Source organism: Pagrus major, chromosome 15 (assembly GCF_040436345.1).
Source record: "Pagrus major chromosome 15, Pma_NU_1.0".
Taxonomy (NCBI): Eukaryota; Metazoa; Chordata; class Actinopteri; order Spariformes; family Sparidae; genus Pagrus; species Pagrus major.
Window position 1 is genome coordinate 20,581,099 of NC_133229.1, and position 20,946 is coordinate 20,602,044.

Sequence of the window (20,946 nt, forward strand, 5' to 3'; positions counted from 1 at the left end):
GCCTACTTTAAGCTTTATCACCAAAATGTACATAGAAGAAAAGAAACTACTCATTGTCAGTATTAGTACCCAAAAGTAGTCACCCAAACAAATACTACATGAGTAAAAGTTTTAAAGTATCTGGTATTAAATGAACTTGAGTAATCAAAAGTCAAAGTAAAATTATACATATTTTTGTATGTACAGTATGTATTTACTGTATAGCCTACTTTTGGGCGACCGATAATCGGCTCGACCAATTATCGGATTCAATATTAAGCCTTTTTCCGCTTGCCAATAAAACACATTTATTTAAAAATGCACTACTTTTGGCTCTGATGCAGCATGCAATCTAAAGGTAGTGGAGTAAAAGTACAATATCTGTCTCCAAAATGTCAGTATAAAGTAAAGTTGCAGAAAAATGACGGCCACGGTAAGGTCAAGATGTCGTGTGTGTGCGTGTGTGCTGGAACATTCAGTGATTAGCAGGTTTGCAAATGGTACCAAGGTGTACTAAGGTACCAAGTTTACAATAAATTATTAACTTTGGGGTGTTTTCAGACACTTTATGGTCAAACAGTGTAACTTGCTCATATTCTGGGCTGTTTTGACTGAACATTGAGAATCTCTATACATGTGACAGTTTTCCTGACTGAAAAAATCTCTGCATCTCCAAAATATGTATTGCCTGATAATTAAGCCTATTTAACCATATCCCTAGCTGCTGAAAACTCTTGATCAAGAAAGTATCTATCAACTACGGCTTTCACGTTAAATAAGTATAATTGACCATATTACAATATTTCATATACTCAAGTACAGTACACGAGTGAACATTACTTTCCATCACTCGCTGGGACATTTACCGTTCATCTACTCAGTCTGCGCTACACATCAGCAATGTTTAAATCCAGGAGTTGGACGACATTTCAAGGACCAATATTTATATCTAAACAAAACGTTATGTTCGAATCATGTTATGCGTCAGAGAGTAGAGATAGTGATATATAACTGTGGTGTAAGGGATCAAAGAACCACAGCGATGAAGCAGCCGCTCAGGTAAGACTTTATAATAACCATCATTAATAAATGGTAGATGTTTAGTTAATTAAACTATAGTAAATCATTAACGATCAACATTTAAACGCTTTATAAACCATTTATTAAGCAAGTGTTGCTTAATAAATGGTTTATAAAGTATTTAATTGTTTGACAGTAATGTGCTTTATTAAGATCAATACATACTTTTACCTACATACATTTACTTTTTTAAAGGCCTGTCTGAGGTTAGCTACTCAATAAATTCTTAATAAATGTGTTTATGATGCTAGTAACATCTTTATTCTTAACACATGTTAATAAGCATCTAATAAGCACTTATAAGGGTCTTATTACCCGTTATCAGACTTATTACAAGGAGCTTACTATAAACTGTTAGCCCAGTTCAATCACTTATTGGTAGACTTATGCTTTCTTTCCTGAGCTACATGGTGACTGTTTTTGTACAGCCTGGCACAGATCAATGTGCACCAACAAAGTGCACAAACTCTCTGTTCACGTGAATGCTTTCAAAAACACACAAGCAGACATTTCAAGTAGGCACTAAAAGAATGGAGCACAGCAGTTTAAAGTGTTTAAACTTAAATCCATCTTTAATTGATGTTTATGTTCACTGTATGGTCGGTAACATCACAATAGCATACTGGGAAATTAGTACAGGAAGAAGGAATGGTGAATACCCTGGGTGTTTCATAAACCTCGCCTCCCTTCTTTATCAAAGGTGACGTTGAATGGGCCAAACATTACTCTCAAATGCACACCAGTTTATCATTACCTCATTCTGTCTTCAAAATACAGCATTTTTAGAAGAGCTACAAAGCACAGGAATAAATAAAAACAAGTTCGGAATTAATCGTTGCCATCATACATCTGTCAATTCTAGTAGTATAAAGAGTGACCAGGGAAGACAGAAGGAGGAGACAAAGAGTACAAGGGTTCATCTGCATTCTTAAAAAACCCAAAGGAGGAATGTCATTTTGCTGTTTTTTCATGGTTTCCAACTCCTCGTCTGCCTTCTGGCGTCCTCGCAGTCGCCTCAACCCAGCCTAGAATAACTTTACAGGTTCGGGACACAATATGCTTTGTAAAAATGATCTTTACTGAACGTATCCTTAAATCAAAGCAACAAGTCTGGGTCAAATCATTCGGGCATCACAACACTTTCAAAGTCCCCTTCGAAAAATTAGACATCTTTCCCACGTGCGTCATCAGATTAGATTTCACAACAAGAACAATGATCAAGTACTTTTTTTTTTTTTTTTTCCAAACAAAAAGGGAGCCAGAGAGAGCTTGTTTAGTCATTAAATGACTGATGAGGAGATAATGTGATGCTGCAGTGCTGCTTGTATTCAGTCCATGCAGTGGAATCAGTGTGAATAATGAAAATTACATTCAGAAAAATAAATGTTTCTCCCTCCTTCCCTCCCTTAATTCCTCTCCTAGCCCAGTGTCTGATATAGCTTAAACATAAACCCAAACTGAGGACTATGTTCAGTGTGGTGAAACAGTGCAATGTTAAAAAGTTGGTCCACATGTGGGAACAATTACATTTCAGGAACAATATCAACACAGATGCAGTGAAATCATCACTTTCAGTCTTAAAGGATATGTTCACTCAAAAATGAAAAATCAGTCGTTATCTACTCATCCCCATGCTGATGGAAAGTCGAGTAAAGTTTTTGTAGTCCACAAAACATTTCTGGAGTGTTGGTTGTTTTGTAGAATGCAAAACATTCTCCTAAACAATTGAATCAGATGGGGACTAAAAAACAGACAACGGAAAACATAAAATGGCTCCATACAGCTCATCAGGAGTAATGTAAGTCTCAAGAAGCTGATTTACACCAATTTTTAAAAAGGTGCACTAGGTATTTTTGGAGAAAAAAAATTAATCAATTGGAATAAATATTTCTGCGTTTGCATTCTTACCTCTTTTTACGTTTTAAAACAAGTCCCCATCTACTTCAGTTGTTTAAGAGAACGCTGCAACACTGTTTTGCTTTGAAGCTCTAAAAAATGTTTTGTGGACTACGCAACTTCGCCCGACTTTCCATCGGTGTGAGGCTGAGCAGATGATGACTGAATCAGCATTTTTTGAGAACTTACCCTTTAAAACAACAAATGGCAAGTTATTGAACGAAAAATGATATCCTGCTATGTGTTCTTCTTATCATTATGTTGCTTTTTGTCATCAGCTTTCACACCTTTCTTCTTTAACATTGCGTTCCACCACACTGAACTAGCCCGCATTATCCCCATCGACCCAGTACACCTCCCACTCACACACAAAATACACTCCTCCCTCAATCACAAAACATGCACAACTATTAGAGATCCCCACCCCTCCCACTACCTCCACCACAAACAAAGAAAAATCAATCATCCCATCAAAAACAACTGCAAAAGAACTACACATTCAAGTACCTATTTGTCATATGGCACCAAGAGCAAGTGTACCACAAGAACATTAATCAGCCAGCAAACTCTGTTAGGCCTATTCTCTTTCAATACTGCCACTTCAGAAATTATGATGAATCTGCCATTAAACGACTGGAAAAAAAAAAGGTGTATATTACAGGTTTGTATATACTTAGAGACTATTTTAAACGTATCTACAGAAAAGAATACACAAGCAAAGTATGTGTATCCGCTTTGTCTATGAGTATGTGTGTTTCAAAGAGGTTTTTTCTGACAAATATTTGTGTCTGAAGCTTCACTTCTTAGTGCTCAGGTTGACAGAAATGAAATAGGACTCCTGTTCAGTCCAAAGAGTCAAACAAGGGCTTTCCCAGCAACCATCCTGTGCCTTTGAGGCAAAGTCTATGAAGGTAGTCGTGGAAATTTCAGTGACAGTGTGAACACAGCTCTAGGTGTAGGGCTTATTCTCTACTGTCCTACAGTGTCCCTCCTTTACTTCATACAGTGAAACACCAAAACCCTACTTCTCTCTCCCAATCTGCTGTACAAGGTATAGTTCATGCTCCCCTTGTCGTTTTGTTATCCATCTGTAATCTGGACCACCGCCACAGTACTCTGAAAAGCCATATATACCAAAAAACATAAAAAGACATTAAAAAAGGTAAATGATGGAATTTTTTCAATCAAAAAAAAAAAAGGCATTTTGTCTTACACAGGATATTTGAGATAGAAAAGGCGAGTTGTAGCAGAAGCAGGATTGTGTGTGTGTTGAGAAGACAAAGGGAAGAAGAAGAAGGTGCGGCAGGAATTCTTTCACCTCAAACCCTGTCTTTGGAAAGCTGCAGTGCGGGAAACACTGTGTGCAACTTTTTTTGTGTTTATATTTGTTTACAGAGACCACACACAACAAATACCATGGCAGGGAATTAAGATGAAGCAAACAAATCAAAATATATATCTATATATATGAATTTAATATATAATTTCTATCTTTCTATCTCTGAAACGACAGCAGGCTCAAAAGCTTATGATTCTGGACACGTCTGCCGATGCAAATGAGTCTCTTCTGTCATATGAAGAGACAAGACAGAAGCAAGAAGAGAGAGAGCGAGAGAGACAGAGAGGAAGAGCGAGAAATCAACTGGTTTATAATATCCTTGAAGGGACAGGAGGAGGGAAAGTGAGCAGGGGCGTGCAAGAAGAGTCATCACACTTGAGTTTCAAATAGTCTCCATGTAATTTCTATCCACAGCCAGGCACACCAGTACCACGTTCTGTTTTAGTTTGGACACAGTGCGGAGAAGCCAGACTTAAATTTGTTGCCAGATAAACTCCCCTCGTGTTCAGGTGGGTAGCCCCTAGTGTTGGGCTCTCAGGCCCTGAATTTGAGGCTTTAACCAGGAGGTCTTTGGACAGCGACGACTTCAGGGAGCTCTGCGAGGCATTTCTGCCAGGCTGGAAGCATGGGCAGATGAAGTGTTGGGACCCTTTTGAGCACCAGTCATGCCCAGAACTCATCAAGCTCTTCTCAACTGGACAGTGTAGCTTGTGTGGTCGATTGGCTGCCAGTCAGGTGCAAGTAAAGTTCACACTTCAAAACAAATAATGCCAAAAAAAAAATGCAGCCAACAAACCACTTTTGTCTTTTCAGTATCTTATCCATAAGTGGCTGGTTTGGTAAGGACTGGCTGGCTGGTCCTCCCTTCTCTCTCAGTTCTGAGGAAGGCACCGCAGAGCAGAGCAGGGCTGCCCCTGTGTCTCTGTCAATCGACAACAAAAAACAACCACCACAAAGAAAGCAAGAAAACGACGGGCAAGTGAAACTGTGCTTGTTTGCTTCTCCTCTGATGTAGATACTGTGTGAATGCAGTTATTCTTATTTTGCCCTGTTCTTGTTCTACAAAAACAACCAACAAAATCTGTTTTGCAGTCCTCCAAACTTGATCTGTTGTTTGTTTTTAAAAAATGTGATTTCTGCTTCAATTGATCTCTCATTGTGGGGGGAAAAAAACTGAAAAATTAAAAAATCCCAGAGTAAATGAAAAGGTGACTATGGTTGTGATCTTGCGTGGGAAAGTGGTCCTGTGTTTTTTTAGGATCAGGCAGTTGTGCTGGACAGCTACCAGTGGGACTCCAACTCAGCTCCATTCTGCAAGAGGAAAGCCAACAAGAGAAGGGGGAGGAGGAGAGAAGAATATGGCAGGAGAAGGAGAGATGGGGAAAAGGAAAACAAGAAAATGAGGGATGAAAGAGAGAGGACAAAAAGAGAGAGCAAACCGTTATCAAATGTAGAAACATTATCTCTACAATGACATTGATTTTGTCCCCCAACATGGACTTCATGGCCAGGTTTTCCACTGGTCAACACGACATAAAATAACAAAATATAGTTTAGAAGCAGTTACAATAGCAGCGAAGCCAGGGCACACTTTCACTTCAGTGTGTAGGTTCTCTCTGCAACAATAAGCCAACACAACAATTCCTTCCTCTTATTGCAAGAGTGACACAGAAACAGAGAGTGGTATTGCGTGCAGTTGTGGAAAGACTGAGTGAGACAGTAGTGCATGCGTGTAGGGCCAGTGCATGCGTGTTTGTGTGCGTGTGACGTGAGAGGGACAGACAGGACCAGAAACAACGACCACTCATCCTCATCCAACCTGGACAGTCATGTCTGAACACAGACGCGCACACGCCTTAAACTCTAAATGGAGCTCCACATGCTAGAGAGTAGATCAGAACAGGGAGTAGAGACTGATGAAGGAGTGACAGGGGAAATATGCGTAGCAGGTCTCCACTTACATGCCTGTAAGAATGTGTGTGTGTGGTGTGTGTTTGTGTGTGTGTGTGTGTAGATGACAGGTTGGAAGAAAGGGAGGGGTGTAACATTTATATATGTGATCACTTACCAAATGAAACAGGAGGGCTGCGTTAATCAGAGGTGAACACACAGTTAGACAAATCGATACATTCCTTATCTCTGTGTGTGTGTGCGTGTGTCTCTGTGTGTGTGTATGTACGCACGCAGGCGGGTGTATATTTTAACCACACACCCTTTTTAAAAATTGCTAGCCATTCCACAATTTGTGCTGCTATGATAAAATATATGCTTAAGAGAGAAATAACACTAATTTTATTAGATTTTTTCCATCCCCAAGCTCATTTTAAGAGAAGGCAAAGCTCTGAGGTTTTTAAGTTAAAGTTGAACTCTTAAACTGTCCTGATAAGGGCAGCACGCACTTTCAAAAAAATATTTGACCAGTGATTGGACGAACCATCGTAGTCAGTCAGTCGACTAGGCCAAAGTCGGTCGGGAGAAGGGTTGCCGCCACGACGCAATTTTTCAACTAACTAATTTGCTTGTGAAACACCAGTGTTACCCGGCACACCAGGCCCAGTTTAATTTTCCTCCCCGATGGGAAATTAGGTTATCGTAGCAGCAAACAAATACAAATAAGTAGGCTGGTTATAGGGAATGCAATGTGCTATCGTTCATTAGAAAAAAAAAACAATGATCATTTTCAGCATTTATTGACAGCAGATCAATTTTAAATATGTCAGGGATTAGTTTTATTCAGTCTGTGGGAGTAATGGAACAAGAAGGAGCTGGTCGATGAAGTGCGGCAGGAGACAAGCACACCTCCAATTTCTCAGCGAGGTAAGCAACTCCTTTTCCCTCACTGATGTTATCAGATTCACTACTAGCATTGGGTATCAATCAGAAATATTGCCAAATAGGTACTTTTTTCCCTGCGATGTCAACAAGTCCTCCACTATCACCTTGCCGGTAAACTATTTTTGCAGCGTCCATAAAAAAAGCAAAACGATGATGGGGCTGTGGGCAAGTAATGTAATCAGTGTATGCCGTCCTTTGTTCTTCTTCAATGAAATATACTCTCCTGTTCTGATATAACTGACGGATATGACCTCTTTGCCACTAGTTCACTGCTACTGTGCCCCCTTCTGTCACATTTTTCTACAAATGGAAAAGTAGCCTTGTAATAATTTGAAAGATGTTATAATCACATACAAATTTTACACATAGTGGCTTCAGGCAGTGTATATGATATCCTTGTCTGTGAATGTGTGTACATGTGTGCAATCACTAACAATATCTCCAAGTCCTTACAGACAGACCAAGACAACACCACCAGGTGAATATCACCTCATCTCCAGCAGGAGCTACCAAACACCCTTCTAGGCTCCACATCAGGACTTTTGACATGTCCATCACAAGCAGACACACACAGAGACAGACATACAAGAACATACACTTGACATGACAGCTAATAAACAAGTGGACAGAGCTTCTAATGACGCTGCGATTCCAATGTTTCTGCCATTCCCTCACAGACACATCTAATCCATCATTTAAAAACACATATACACACTCACATTTCCATCAATCCACTGCAACAGAAAGTAACAGGTCCACACAAACTGGCTGGCAGGTAGAGATCTCTGCAGAGCCCAAGTGTGTATTTCCACATCTGTGTGCAAGACTACATGCTTACACAGGGTTCAGAAATAGTACCCATCAAGTGCTAAATGCAGGTAAATTTTGCATTCGGCTGAAAGATAAATTGGGTGTGTGTATTCATCTGCAACTTGTACTTCCAGTAGTTCTAATACATAAACACAGTACAAAGCTGAGGGATGCAGACTTCCAGCAAAACAAGTTAGGGTTAGGGTTAGACAATTTTTTAGACTGCAATGTCATCCTTAAAAATACACTTGTTTGGAATTGTACTGTATATTACTTTGGTAATAAATACAGACTGATTTAGAAAGTGTCCTTTGGGGTAGCTTTGTGTTAGGAGAGAGAAAATGTAGAGGGGGGGCGCACAGGGAGTCCCCTTATTAAGAGATGTTTCAGCAAATAAATGAAGATGGAACACTTTCACCTGCAGTCACTGGATTTGATGAAAGAGCAAAAGTTCTCAGTTCCACTAGAAAGACTTTTGACAAAGCTGTGTTGTCATGCATGCATCACCCACTATAAGAGTTGACAGGAAGGTGTGCATCATGCACCATGCACAGAAAAAACAGATGTTTATCATGATGGGTTTGATGGGCTGGAAGCCATCTCTTCAGTCAACTGTAATACTTCATCTGCTTTGGTTTTGAGTGTGACAATAAACACAAAAGCACCAGCCTGGTCCACCAGACGGGATGAATCCACACAAGAGTTAGAGGATTTCGGGACTACAGAAACTCATATGTGAAAGATAAACTTGACAAATAAGACAGCTGATGTGTTGCGTGGGCTCAGGACTTCAGCAAAAGTTTTGTGTGTGAGTGTAAAAAGTCAAAGATGGACAAAGCTTGTATTAATCAACTATACTGTTACTCACCCCATCTTCCTCCTTGTATGGGTTCAGACGGTTGTATACTGCTTCAATCACATTGCGTCTGCAGGAAGAACACAGATACAAAAATGTGATTAGGTCTCCTGAGCTGTTGAAACCCACCATGTGGAAAGACAAGGTACAGTAAGGTACAACACCATTAATGACTTTGGAATAATGTATGTCTCCAGTGTTAAAATGACCCTTTGAGGGGCGGAGGTCCTTACTTGCTGGCAAGGCCTCCCCCTGGTGGTAAAGTGGGCATGCCGCTGTCAGTGGACAGGTTCCTCATCACTGTTACCAGGTCTGGAAACCCCACCTCCTCTGGCCTGGACAGCATCTCTGAAACAAAGACCAGACGTTATTGTTAAACAAGTCACTTTTAACAGAGCTGGTGATAGCCAGCTGGGGAGAGATAAGAGATGGAGAGGAGAACAGAGGAGCGAGAACAAAAATGTGACAAAAGAGGAGAAAGGCAGTGAAGATGAAAACCATACAAGTGAATTTGTGGATCTTAGAGAGAGGGAGAGAGATGGTGACAGAGAGAGGCTTGCAACTGAGTTGAGAGTGGCATGAGGCCAGGTCAATGTTCAGCCAGAGCATTCCTCTCCCTCTTTCTTTTCTCCTCTTTCTATTCCCTCCATTTCTTTCTATCTTCCAGTATTAGACAGTACCTGAAGCCAAATATCTACACTGCTTCACCCGAACCAAATCTTTCATAATTGCGCTGTATATGAAATGATTTTAACCCGCTATGGAGTGCCAAAGAGTGTCAAACCATTCAGCAAACATAACTTAAACACATTAACCACCTGCACAACAGTCTTACATAGATATTACAACCTATTTTCCAACTATTAGACTCAACCGTTTTGATTCTGTGGAGATTAATTTTACCTAGTCTCATTGTTTAACAATTCATTTCATGTTTGGTCAGGCTCTGAATCCAGCCCTGGTTTTCACAATCCAACAGTAGCCAGGAAAGACAGCTTCCACAACCAACAAATACTAGAAAAACAACACTGTGTTCATCAGAGGGCCTCATGCATCCTGAGGGAAAATAATGGGATGAAATGAGAAAAAAGAAAAGGAAAGGAAGAAAGATGGGAGGGGAGCAGGGAATTCATCTAAACAAGCCAGGGAATGTTTGAGACAAGGAGGGTAGAAAAAGATGCGTTCGGGGAGGGAAAGAGAGGAGAGGAGCGAACAGGGAATAAAGAGGGGGGATGCTTGCTGAAATGGAAAAGGAGGTCATGATAGTGTCATTCCTCTGCTGTGAGCCGGAGCTAACTTGGCTGGAGGTTAGACAATAGAGAGCAGCTGGGTCAGTCAGTGGAGAAAACATTCATACAGATATGATACACACTTTCAATTGGAGAAAGAACAACATGTTTTCCCAGCTACGCCTTTTTAAACAATGGTATTAAACAGGGGATATTAATTATGAATAAGAATCACAAAAAAGATTTTAATACTCTAAAGCTAAATATCTAACATTCCTATAATGTTTGCACATACAGACATAATGTTTTTTCTCCATCCATCCAGTCTCACCTTCCACTCGAGACTCCAGATACTTGTTGAGCTCTGCGTCTTTCCTCACAGCTTCCTCGGATACTTTAGGAGCGCTGGGCAAACACACTATCACAACGCTCATGTTATCCCGACTCCCCTAAGATGAACAGGAGTAGAGAGGAACAAAGAAAAAAGGAAGTAAGAGAAGCAGTTATTGTGTAGTGATGGAGGAAATAGTTACGATCTGAACTGCCAGACCCAATTCACTTTCTCTTCCACTTTACTTGAGAGACCATTTAGTTATGTTATAAAACTCACAGAAGTCATGCTCCAAAACAAATTTGTACACACCTTGTGCAGGCAGGTGTCCACCACTTCATTGCAGACTCTCTCCAGGTCATCAGACACTTCAAGCCTAGATTTCACAAACTCGCACAGCTCCTCATTGGACATGACATCCCAGATGCCATCACACGCCAGGACCACAAATTGATCCTGTTCAGGGGCCCGAACCATCTCAAACACTGATGGTTCGGGGCTAACCAGCTGCTCTGTGGGGCCCTTCCCATCCACACACTTGTAATCGTAGTCCCCCAAGGCCCTCGATACAGCCAGTGACCCATTAACCCTCTGAATCATCACTGAGCCGCCAGCATTCTGGATGCGCTCTCTCTCGCGTGGGTTGCAAGGCTTGTGGTCAAGTGTAGAGAAGCACACTTGTGAATTGCGGTACAGAACAGCTCGTGAATCGCCACAGTTAAAGAAGAAGAAATGATCGGGTGAAAGGAGGATTCCCACTGCTGTGGAGCCACTACGGTCCATGCCATTTCGGAGGTCAGAGAAGCTGCGCATGTGCTCATCAATCCTCAGGAAGCCTGTCCGGATCCCGGCTTTCACAGCCTCCACTGTAGGAGGAACTGCTGCTGGAGGATCAGTGGTGGAGCTGTCTAAACCAGCCTGGGAGCCTTGTGTCCCTCTGGCCCCAAAGCTAGCGCTGATTATATGTTCCAGAAGGTGTTTAGAGCAGTAGTTGGCAACCCGTGAGCCAGCATGACCATCGTACACAGCAAAAAAGGACCAGTCAGTCATACCGGGAGTAGGAAGTCCCAACACAGCTGTGTGAGCATCCTCCATCTCCACCCGCCAGCCCTGCATGGAGCTCAGCCCATAACGCAGGTTGTTGCCCTCACCATGCAAGTTGTGCTTCTCTGTCTTGGGCTTGTCCAGGAACGCACCCATGGCTCTGCCTAGAGAGACCCACCGCTACCTGTGGGAGAGGTAAACAGGGACAGGACAAAAAAAAGAAAAGGAAAAAAAGAAAACCAGACACAGGATTTTTAAATTAAAAAGGTGTTATTGATAACATTCAGCCACTAAATGTGGCATCCATCCCCCCCTTCCATTGTATTCACGTCACAACACCGCTGTTGTTTGAATCCTTTGCCCCCTCATGTGGTTCTCTGCCCAGGTTTCACTTTCAAGTTGTTGAATCAGATTGTCAGATTACAGATCTCAACTGACTCTGAGAGTCTGAACATGTAAACCCTACAATTGTCCCACAGATTTTAGGAGATTTGGACTTCTGGAGCTTTTCAGCATGTGAGTTTCTTTTACTGTTTACTTAATAGGCCTGGAGGAACAATTCAACCAAACAGTGATCATTGCTCATCATATCCAGAAATAGCACAGCCACTTTGGTTTATGCTTAAACAGACTGAGAAGCAAGCTTAAAAGCTTCTCTGGCTAGCAAGAGGTGGCTACTGAGAGCATTTAAAAACTAGAGAGGATGTGTTATCTGTCCAACTGCACCTGCATTAGGGAAATGAACAACAGCATCGGGCTACTTGATGGAAGTTCTGTATCCAGCCAAAGATAATTGGTTGAGTAATGTGAGAACATAACTTCAACTTATACAGTCTTATTGACTGTCACACTACTTAATGGCCTCTTAGCCTTGGAAATTGCACTCTTAAATTACTTAGAATATCAATAAATGCTACTTACAAATAAGTTGTAGGCATACTGAAGGTTCCCGTCTCTTAAGGTAAACATGGTTAAAGCTAAAGATTACATTTTTGAAAACGGAAGAAATGCACAGTTTCCCACTATCTCATATTTCTGTTAACCCTAAAGGTCAAAGGTAAATGCATGGTTTACATTTTATCAACCAAAATGAATCAAATTTGGTCATCTGTTTCACATCTATCTGAAAGAACAGATACATCTTAACTAGATATTAACTACTACCACTGTCTATACCACCACTTGACTCACATTTCATGTGTGTGACTGTGACCTGGAATGTCTTCTGACTTTTATGTGCAAACTAATTATTCTGTATTGGGCTGTGCGCTCTGTAAGATCACTTCAGAGTACAGAGCAGTGCTCAGGACACAAATTTATGATTTATGACACTTAAGAATGTTTTTAAATGAATTAGGGTCTAACTTAAGTTTGAGAAAAGCTGACATGAAAAGGCTTTTTTAAACTTTCCTATGAAATATTCATATTAATTTACCTCTCAATGTTACATGTGCAAAACAAAAAGCTTCTACCTCCAGACATGTTTGTAGTTGACACATTAGTGAGTGATTTGACAAATCAAGCCTACAAGACAGTAGACTAGTTACAAAAGATACAACATCTAACTCTAACAAGTCATTGAGATTTATGTCAAATATCCAAAAATGTTAAAAATTTAAATCAGGGAAAGAAGTATGAATTTGAAATTTCAAACAACTGACCACACGCCTCTCTCAACAGTCTAATGTTTGAGTGAGTGCTAAAACATCTTTAGGCACTTTACTTACCAAGATATCAATTACAAAACTGACCCAACATTTATCATCTACTGTATGCCTTGGAGTACAAAGTCAGTGTTGCAGAATCAACCTAAACACAGGTTCAGTATTTCATGTTTACTTTTAACAAGGAGGTAATGGTCAGTACCAAAGTGATATCTGTGCCGTCCAGGCTTCCAATAAATTAAAGTGGGATAAGACAGGTGTGCTTTGTCTTGCATATTAGCAGACAAACGCGCACACACTTGGCCTCTGATCACATATCAAACAGATATAGTCCAAACCACTTGAATTATTACCTTGACAACAAATGCATTCACACACCCTTGTTACTGAGCAGATATCAAAGCCATGTGCACAATCACCAAACCAAATCATTTGCTCTTTCACCTGGGCAGCAACCACACACACACTGTACTGAGACAAGGACCCTTTGATTTCAAGGCTCATTATAACTTTCCAAAACACAGCTACAAGATGTGCCATACCCTGTTGGTCTTGGATAAGAAAACAAATACCAGCATACATAACCAAGGATAGTAAAAACTAAGGAAGGGTCATTATGTCACTGTATAGTGTGTGAATGCACATCAGTGCCACACTTGAAAGCTCTGTGCTCTATTAGCATAGTGGTGAATGGGCAGACCACTCCAGCTCTCACCTCTGTTTCACATGTTGTCTATATGGGAGATGGAGGCACCAGTATTCTGGTGTGTTCTTATTATGCTAATGTTTCATGTGTTTTCAAGGGACCTTTCTTATTTCACTTCTTATTTTTGTTTGACTTAAAACGGCTTGGAGCAGAAATCGCTTCATTCATTACTGATTACATTATTATTATTTTCTGATGATCAAGTCTATTTTTTTAAAGGTTTCTGATAGCCATCAAATGTATGCCTTTGTTGTTTTATAGTGGGTTGGTTTATATCTCATTATTAATTACAGCATACTGTAATTAATGATTACTTACAGCATACTGTAATTAATAATGAGGAGGCTCGTAAACATTTTATTTGAATACCTGATATTCCCGTAACAATAGCTATTATTAGCGCTGCTGTTCATCAGAAAACAGCCTCCAGACAGAAGGAATGAAGAATGTAGATTTTGTTAACAAAATTATTTATCCTAAACTCAATATTTTCATTTTTAATTTTTTGAGCATTTTAATTTGACTCACCATGTGTCCTCTAAAGTATGCCTATAATCATCTTTTGATACTATTTGGAGACCAACAGCAAAGAAAAAAATGTGCACATTTAGAAAAATCAGTATCCTCTAAAGTGTGTCTTTTCATTTGGAGGAGGCATTTTGTCTTCAAAGGTCATACAGCACTTATATCTTACTGTAGGTTGTAGTGTGATTCTCCATGCATTTCCCATAGGCTTCATAGAACTGGCAAGGTCTGGCACCAAGCGGCGCATTAATGACCCTTCTGTTTATAGTTTACTTGTACATAATTTATAAACACTGACAACTCTGGGGAATGATGTCACCCGGTCTGACGTCTCCATGGTTACACAGCTTGGAGTGGCAGCTGAGTGGCTGCTATAGCAACAGAAGCAGGAGGTGTTGGTGGTTGCAGTATATGACAAGAGGTCGCCACAGCGCATGTGTTGCATACGTTCACGCAGCTGTTGAGTTGTGTCTGACAAAAAAGTTTGCAAGACGGACATCTCTCATTTACTCACAACACAAATGCTTCTCTAACGTCTCACATGGAAAGATGAAATGAATGGCCGATGCAGTTCAGAGTCAGGAGTTGAAAGCTGGCCCACAGGTCTCAGACTTCAGAGAAGCAGGGTAGCTTTAACAAGCTAACTCAATTTAACAGTCAGCTGCTGATGGGATCCACACAGGGCCAGATTAGCCTGTCTAGCACAGACCACACACTGCACACAGCAGTAAGCTACCACTAACATAATACCACTCTCTCTTCTTGTTTGGTGACATGAAGTTTACTTAATGTTATGTAATCGCTTACATCTACATTTCAGACGACAGCATCCCTGAACAGTCGTATTGTACTGTATATTGTGGGAAGTTGACAGGTGACAGAAAGGAACAAAGGACTGGGTTGTGTCCATGTACCAAATTAGCAATAAATTAGCCCAGTATGATCAAAATACTATTGGTCAACATGATGCATTGTGAACAAGCTGATAGAAAATATAGCATGGTGGTGTAGTAGAAGCCAAGAGCTGGAGTACTATTGATAGAGGAACAGCTGAGGGAAATGCCCAATAATCAACACATGAATGATTTGCATGTGGTTACCAAAATAAAAATACTAAGATGATATCAGTGCCAGATAAAGGCCCTTCTGCTTCATCCTGAAATTATAGTTGGTACAGTAGGCAAACTGGCTGGTTCAATTTCATTTTGGGGTTCAGCTACAGATAAGGCTGATATGGCATTAAATGTAATGTGTGCCATTTATGGGGACAAGCACTGTCTACAATCATCCACCCTGTAATGTATCTGTCTACTGTAGCCTGAATGTCTATCCATCGATTTTTCCAATACTTGTTACATTGAATTGTGGGAAAGTCTCACCATTCAATAGCAACTTACCATCATGCACTGCCAGATGAAAAGGAATGACCTAAGTATAGTTTTCACACTATATCACCCTTACAAAATAATAATGTCATATACTGAATAAGTGAATGATGTTGGACACAGCCAAGGTAAAGGCCTTTTTGGTCAATGGCTTCCTTCCTTAATCTGGTGGCGACATTACAGAAAAAACTCCACACATAACAGCGTCTGCTGTTAGCCATTATCAATGTCCACTCTCTGTCAGAGACAACTTATGCATTTATGGAGATGTAGTTCGCATATGACTATGGCAGGCAGGCGGCTACTGTGTCCCTGTTGATGATAAAATACACATTTACCACAAATTACTGAGGTTAAATATTATTCTTTTAATATGAAAAAGATCTGAGAACAGAGATGTTTGGGACAACTAGTTAGAAGTACACTCATGTATGTTGATTGTGATTCTATCAGTAGTTGGTTGACAATGAGGAGGGCTTCATGAAGCTTAATCAGAACATTAATCAGTGCTAAAAACAAATCATAGAAATCAATGCACCTATTCTTTACAACTACATTAAATAGCTGCACTGAACGCATTATATTTTGAGTCCATGATTTGACTCAGCTGAAAACGGCCAATACTGGGAGCATGGGGTAAATCTAAAAATGATCAGTTACTGCTAATGTGCTTATAATGCCATTTAGGCAGGGGATCATCTTACCGCTGATTAAGCACAGAGCTGATCTAGGGCAAGTGGAGAGCCCAAGATTTTAGTGTCGGACTTCATTGTGTTTGTATATTATAATCAGTCATGTAAACTACTGCTGTTAAAAATATTGATATATTGATTCTGAATATTTGAATAGATTTCAATACTCTTTTTTCCAGTATTGTTAAACCAGTACAAGCTGCCCACATAGCCCCACCTCCTCCAGAAGAAAATTCACTTAGATGGTGATGTTCTTAACACACAGTGCACAAGCCTTGATATATTTATCTTTTAACAGAAATGGAAAATTTTATGCCCCTAATGTTCAAATTTCTTTTCCCATGGTCTCAAACACTATATATTTTTATATATTTTCTACAATATTTTTCAATTTATTGTATCAAAGTTGGAAATTCCAGTATCATGACAACGCTAGTAGACACTCAATGTGCATGCATACAAACTGCAATAACATAGTCAAGTTCTGGGTAAACATAGCTATCCCAAACATTGGTTCCTATGCAGCTATGTTCTATGCAAAAAATGCCATGTGTGATGAACAGAAAAGATCATCCATGGTGCCACCTTTGATTAAGGATCCATTAGTCACATCCACACTGAAAGAGTAAAAAACTTTAGGTATCTGGAACAGTTGGTGTAATACGCTGTCCACAGTTATGATAAAAAAATGTAACTAAACAGATTCAGTATTACCCCTCAATAAGGGCTGTCTTTTTACAAATTGGAGAGGTGGAACAAACAGGCAGGGATATCGCAGATCCCCCTCTTTGATGACTCATCACTGAAGTCGCATCAGAAGCAGTCAATTTCCCAGAACAAGTGCTCTTTGAACAGACAGCTTCAGTCATCTTCAGTACATTGGCGTCGGGGAAGCTGGGCCGTTATTGGACCAGACTGGACTGGAGTCTTACAGGCCACAGCCAAAGAGGAGGAAAGTAAATGTGTCAGGTTATACTGGACTGAGAGAGGGGTTCTCGGCAACAAGGAGAGCATGTGTACCTGCTCTCTCTATCCAGAAATCTGGCCTGCCTTTGATTTGACTCCCAGGCCTCAAACGTTGTGAAACAGTGAGAGGCAGAGGGATGAATGAAATGTTATTGTAACCAATCAGGACGTTTGCCATGTACTAATTTTGTTTCTCAATTCCTGAAGGGCATACTGCACTAGGATATGCAGTGTGTTTGCACATTACCACAGATAGTAAAATGCATCCAGATGGTTCGGTCCTGGCCACAATCGCTATGCTTCACAGGTTTAAGCAGTCCAAAATCTAATATCCAGCAAAAATCACTTCAAAGTCACAGTCAAGATGTGCTTTTTCTTAATCACAGATGTATTTAACTAAGTGAATAACCCTCAGGTGAGCAAAATCTGAATATGACAATCGACAAGTGATAATGACTACAAAAGTTTAAGTGAATTACATAGAGTGTTGTTGAAACGCCTCAATATCATAGATAATTATGCATATGCCATATGAATGAATGTCAGCTTGAACAAGGAGTATTTAGGCTGTCCAATTCTAAAATAGAAAACAGTCTCATCAGGAAAGTAATCTGCAAACACATTACGCACAGTTTATCTCTCCTTCTCAGCACTTGACAAATTTATTTGCAAGTTATTCCGGGCTTGTGAGCCAACACTGTATCCAATCGTTCATCTGCTTTTGAAGTGATTTAATCAACAGACACGACCAAAAGTGTACAGATATACGCCTTTGGACAGGCCAACAGTCACGGGCTAAAACAGCATGGCTAGTGCAGGATTTCACATCAAGGTGCCAACACAAACATGCCACTGATGATGCTGCCATTTCTGGAACACACTGTCACACAAACACTGCCAAACACACAGTAACACACACACACACCAACAACCTAATAAAACTACCCACAACACGGCAATAAAACAAGTTATTTCCTGTACTGATGTTTTATGAGTACAATGTGGGAATACAAAACATGAAGGAGGAGTTTATAATAACATTAGACTCTACTATGTGCACTGACAGTAAATAATAGAACAAAAAAACAATGTTGTTCTCTTGGCTCTTTCAGGCAAAACTGTTTTCTGACCAGCTACCAGAACTTGATAAACATCATTTTTATCAGTAAAAGTCATTTCCCTCCAGACCATCATAAAATGAAAACAAGGTCGTAATCAGTTGCAAAGGGAGGGGTGAAAATATTTTATCATAACATGAATAGGCTTACATTAATTAATAAATGTCGCATTAACAGAAGCTGTTATCTCATTCACTATTCAAACCAATTATAAACTAGCAGCCTGATGCTAATGAAACATTTGAAAATTGTCCAACAACATACATGGTAAAACAACCAGCTAACGTCAATCACTTAACAAAACCCCGGCATGTTAAAAGCTGGCGCAATATCAACAGGACCCATAATATCATAATCACCATCATAACAAACAAGATACATACAACTCTATTCAATCGTTCTCATCTATAATAACGATAGCTGTCCCTAAGTGAAAATCAGGCCACTTATGTCGCTAGCTAACCAGCTAGCGAAGTTCACAGTTGTCAAAGTGTTGTCTACCCGTTAGCCAATATTAGTATGAGCCAATGTTGCTTATTTCAAGTACCAGACGTTACTTACTTTGTAGGAAAGAAATTATCTCTACCAGTCCTTCTTCTTGTGGCTTCAGTGGCAGGTATATTAAGGTACCCAGGCTTGTTGTGATGGGCTTATCTCGCGTTAATGTTAGCCACTTTCGTTTCTCGGCCCCAGCTCGTCAGCTAGCTTTGATTAGGCTAGCCAGCATTTCACACGACCAGTTCTCCTTTCAGCATGTCTCTGCATCGGAATAAGGCTTTTAAATACATGTTTGGCACTGTAAACCCAGGGAGCACTAGATAAATAACCCCTACGCAGGCTGTCGGTTGAAAAGAAAAGCACTCGTTTCGGTAAGATGTATCTGTGATGTGAACAACCAGCTAATTTCGGCTAAAGCTAAATGTATGAGGCAGATGACGTTCTTTTTCAACATGCCGTTTGCGGGAGAGGCAATCCTCCCGTTCTCTTCTGTGATTGGTCAGACGGTGGTTTCAAGCTGAGACGTGATTGGTCAAATGATGAGTCAGTCAGACCTCTCCTCTGACATACTGTAAACAGTCAAAATCAAGTAATTGGATTGCTCTCCTGCTTGTGTCTGTGTCTGTGTCTGTGTCTGAGGGAGGAAGATTTTAAAGCTTTTGTTTGTATACACACACAGTGACAGACCTAGTCAGGTTTTGTTTGAAAGCCAAAACATATGATATGATAAATGAATAGGTATTTTCAGGTAATACATAATGCCATGTCTTCATTCATAAAATTGGCTGCAGTCTATATACACTGCTCAAAAAATGAACCGTCACAGTATAACACCAAAAGTCAGTTGAACTTCAGGGATATCAATCTGTCCATTTAGGAAGCACATGATTGATTGTGAATCAATTTCACCTGCTTTGGTGCAAATGAAAGTGACAACAGGTGCAATGGAGCGGCAAAAGCAAGGCAACCCCCAAAAAGGGAATGGGTTTGCATGTGGTGGCCACAGACAATTACTATCTCCTTATCCTTCCTGACTGATTCCTCTCTAGTTTTGTGTTCTGCTAGTGTCCTTGTCATTACTGGTAGCATGAGGTTGTACCTTCAGCCCAAGGTTTCACAGGTATTCCAGCCCCTCCAGGGTGGCACACCCATACGGTCTCAGCACAGTCTCAAGAGCATGGAGGAGATACCAGGAGACTGGCCATTACACGAGGAGAGCTGAACAGGGCCGTAGAAGGGCATCAACCCAGCAGCAGGACCGGCATCTGCTCCTTTCTGCGAAGAGGAACAGGAGGAGCACTGCCAGAGCCCTACAAAATGACCTCCAGCAGGCTACTGGTGTGCATGTTTCTGACCAAACTGTCAGAAACAGACTCCATGAGGGTGGCATGAGGGCCCAATGTCCTCTAGTGGGACCTGTGCTCACAGCCCAGCACCGCGCAGCTCGTTTGGCATTCGGGAGAGAACACCAGAATTGGCAGGTCCACCGTTGGCGCCCCATTCTCTTCACAGATGAGAGCAGGTTCACACTGAGCACATGTGACAGGCGTGAAAGAGTCTGGAGAGGCCGTGGTGAACATTATGCTGCCTGTAACATCATCCAGCATGACCGGTTTGGCGGTGGGTCAGTGATGGTCTGGGGAGGCATAACTTTGGAGTGTTGCACAGACCTCCATTTCATAGCCAGCGGTACCGTGACTGCTGTTATGTACCAGGTGCAGGTGCAGGACAATGCCCATCCTCATGTGGCCAGTTTGTACACAGTTCCTGGATGACGAAGGCATCATTGGCTGGCCCTCTCGTTCCCCTGATTCTTCTCTAGATTTTTAGTGTGATTTTGAATCCAGCCCTCAGTGGGTTGATGATTTGTGATACTTTATTTGTTCTCAACAACTTATACAATGTACATCAGTAAAGATTTTCAACTTGAATAATTCGTTCATCAAGATCTGATGTGAGATGACAGGGTCCCCTTAATTTTTTGGAGCAGTGT

The 20,946-nt window shown here is 40.7% G+C and overlaps 1 protein-coding gene across 1 annotated transcript; it reads right to left on the minus strand.

Moving 5' to 3' along the window:
- Positions 1-1,603: 1,603 nt before the first annotated feature.
- On the minus strand, positions 1,604-19,375 carry ppm1ba (protein phosphatase, Mg2+/Mn2+ dependent, 1Ba). Its single transcript, XM_073481595.1, has 6 exons — positions 19,017-19,375; positions 10,668-11,583; positions 10,356-10,473; positions 9,029-9,143; positions 8,808-8,865; positions 1,604-5,605 (listed from the first exon to the last, which is right to left on the minus strand). The coding sequence occupies exons 2-6, from the start codon at positions 11,553-11,555 to the stop codon at positions 5,576-5,578; spliced, it is 1,209 nt and encodes a 402-aa protein (XP_073337696.1). The 5' UTR covers positions 11,556-11,583; positions 19,017-19,375; the 3' UTR covers positions 1,604-5,575.
- Between the last annotated feature and the right edge of the window lie 1,571 nt (positions 19,376-20,946).

Bases quoted from the DNA above. Each gene is read 5' to 3' on its own strand.
- ppm1ba (XM_073481595.1), bottom strand. From the start codon at position 11,555: ATGGGTGCGTTCCTGGACAAGCCCAAGACAGAGAAGCACAACTTGCAT. The intron at 9,144-10,355 runs GTGAGACTGGAT...TCTTTGTTTCAG, and splicing joins TCTGGAGTCTCGAGTGGAAG to AGATGCTGTCCAGGCCAGAG. The intron at 8,866-9,028 runs GTAAGGACCTCC...TTCTTCCTGCAG, and splicing joins GGGGGAGGCCTTGCCAGCAA to ACGCAATGTGATTGAAGCAG.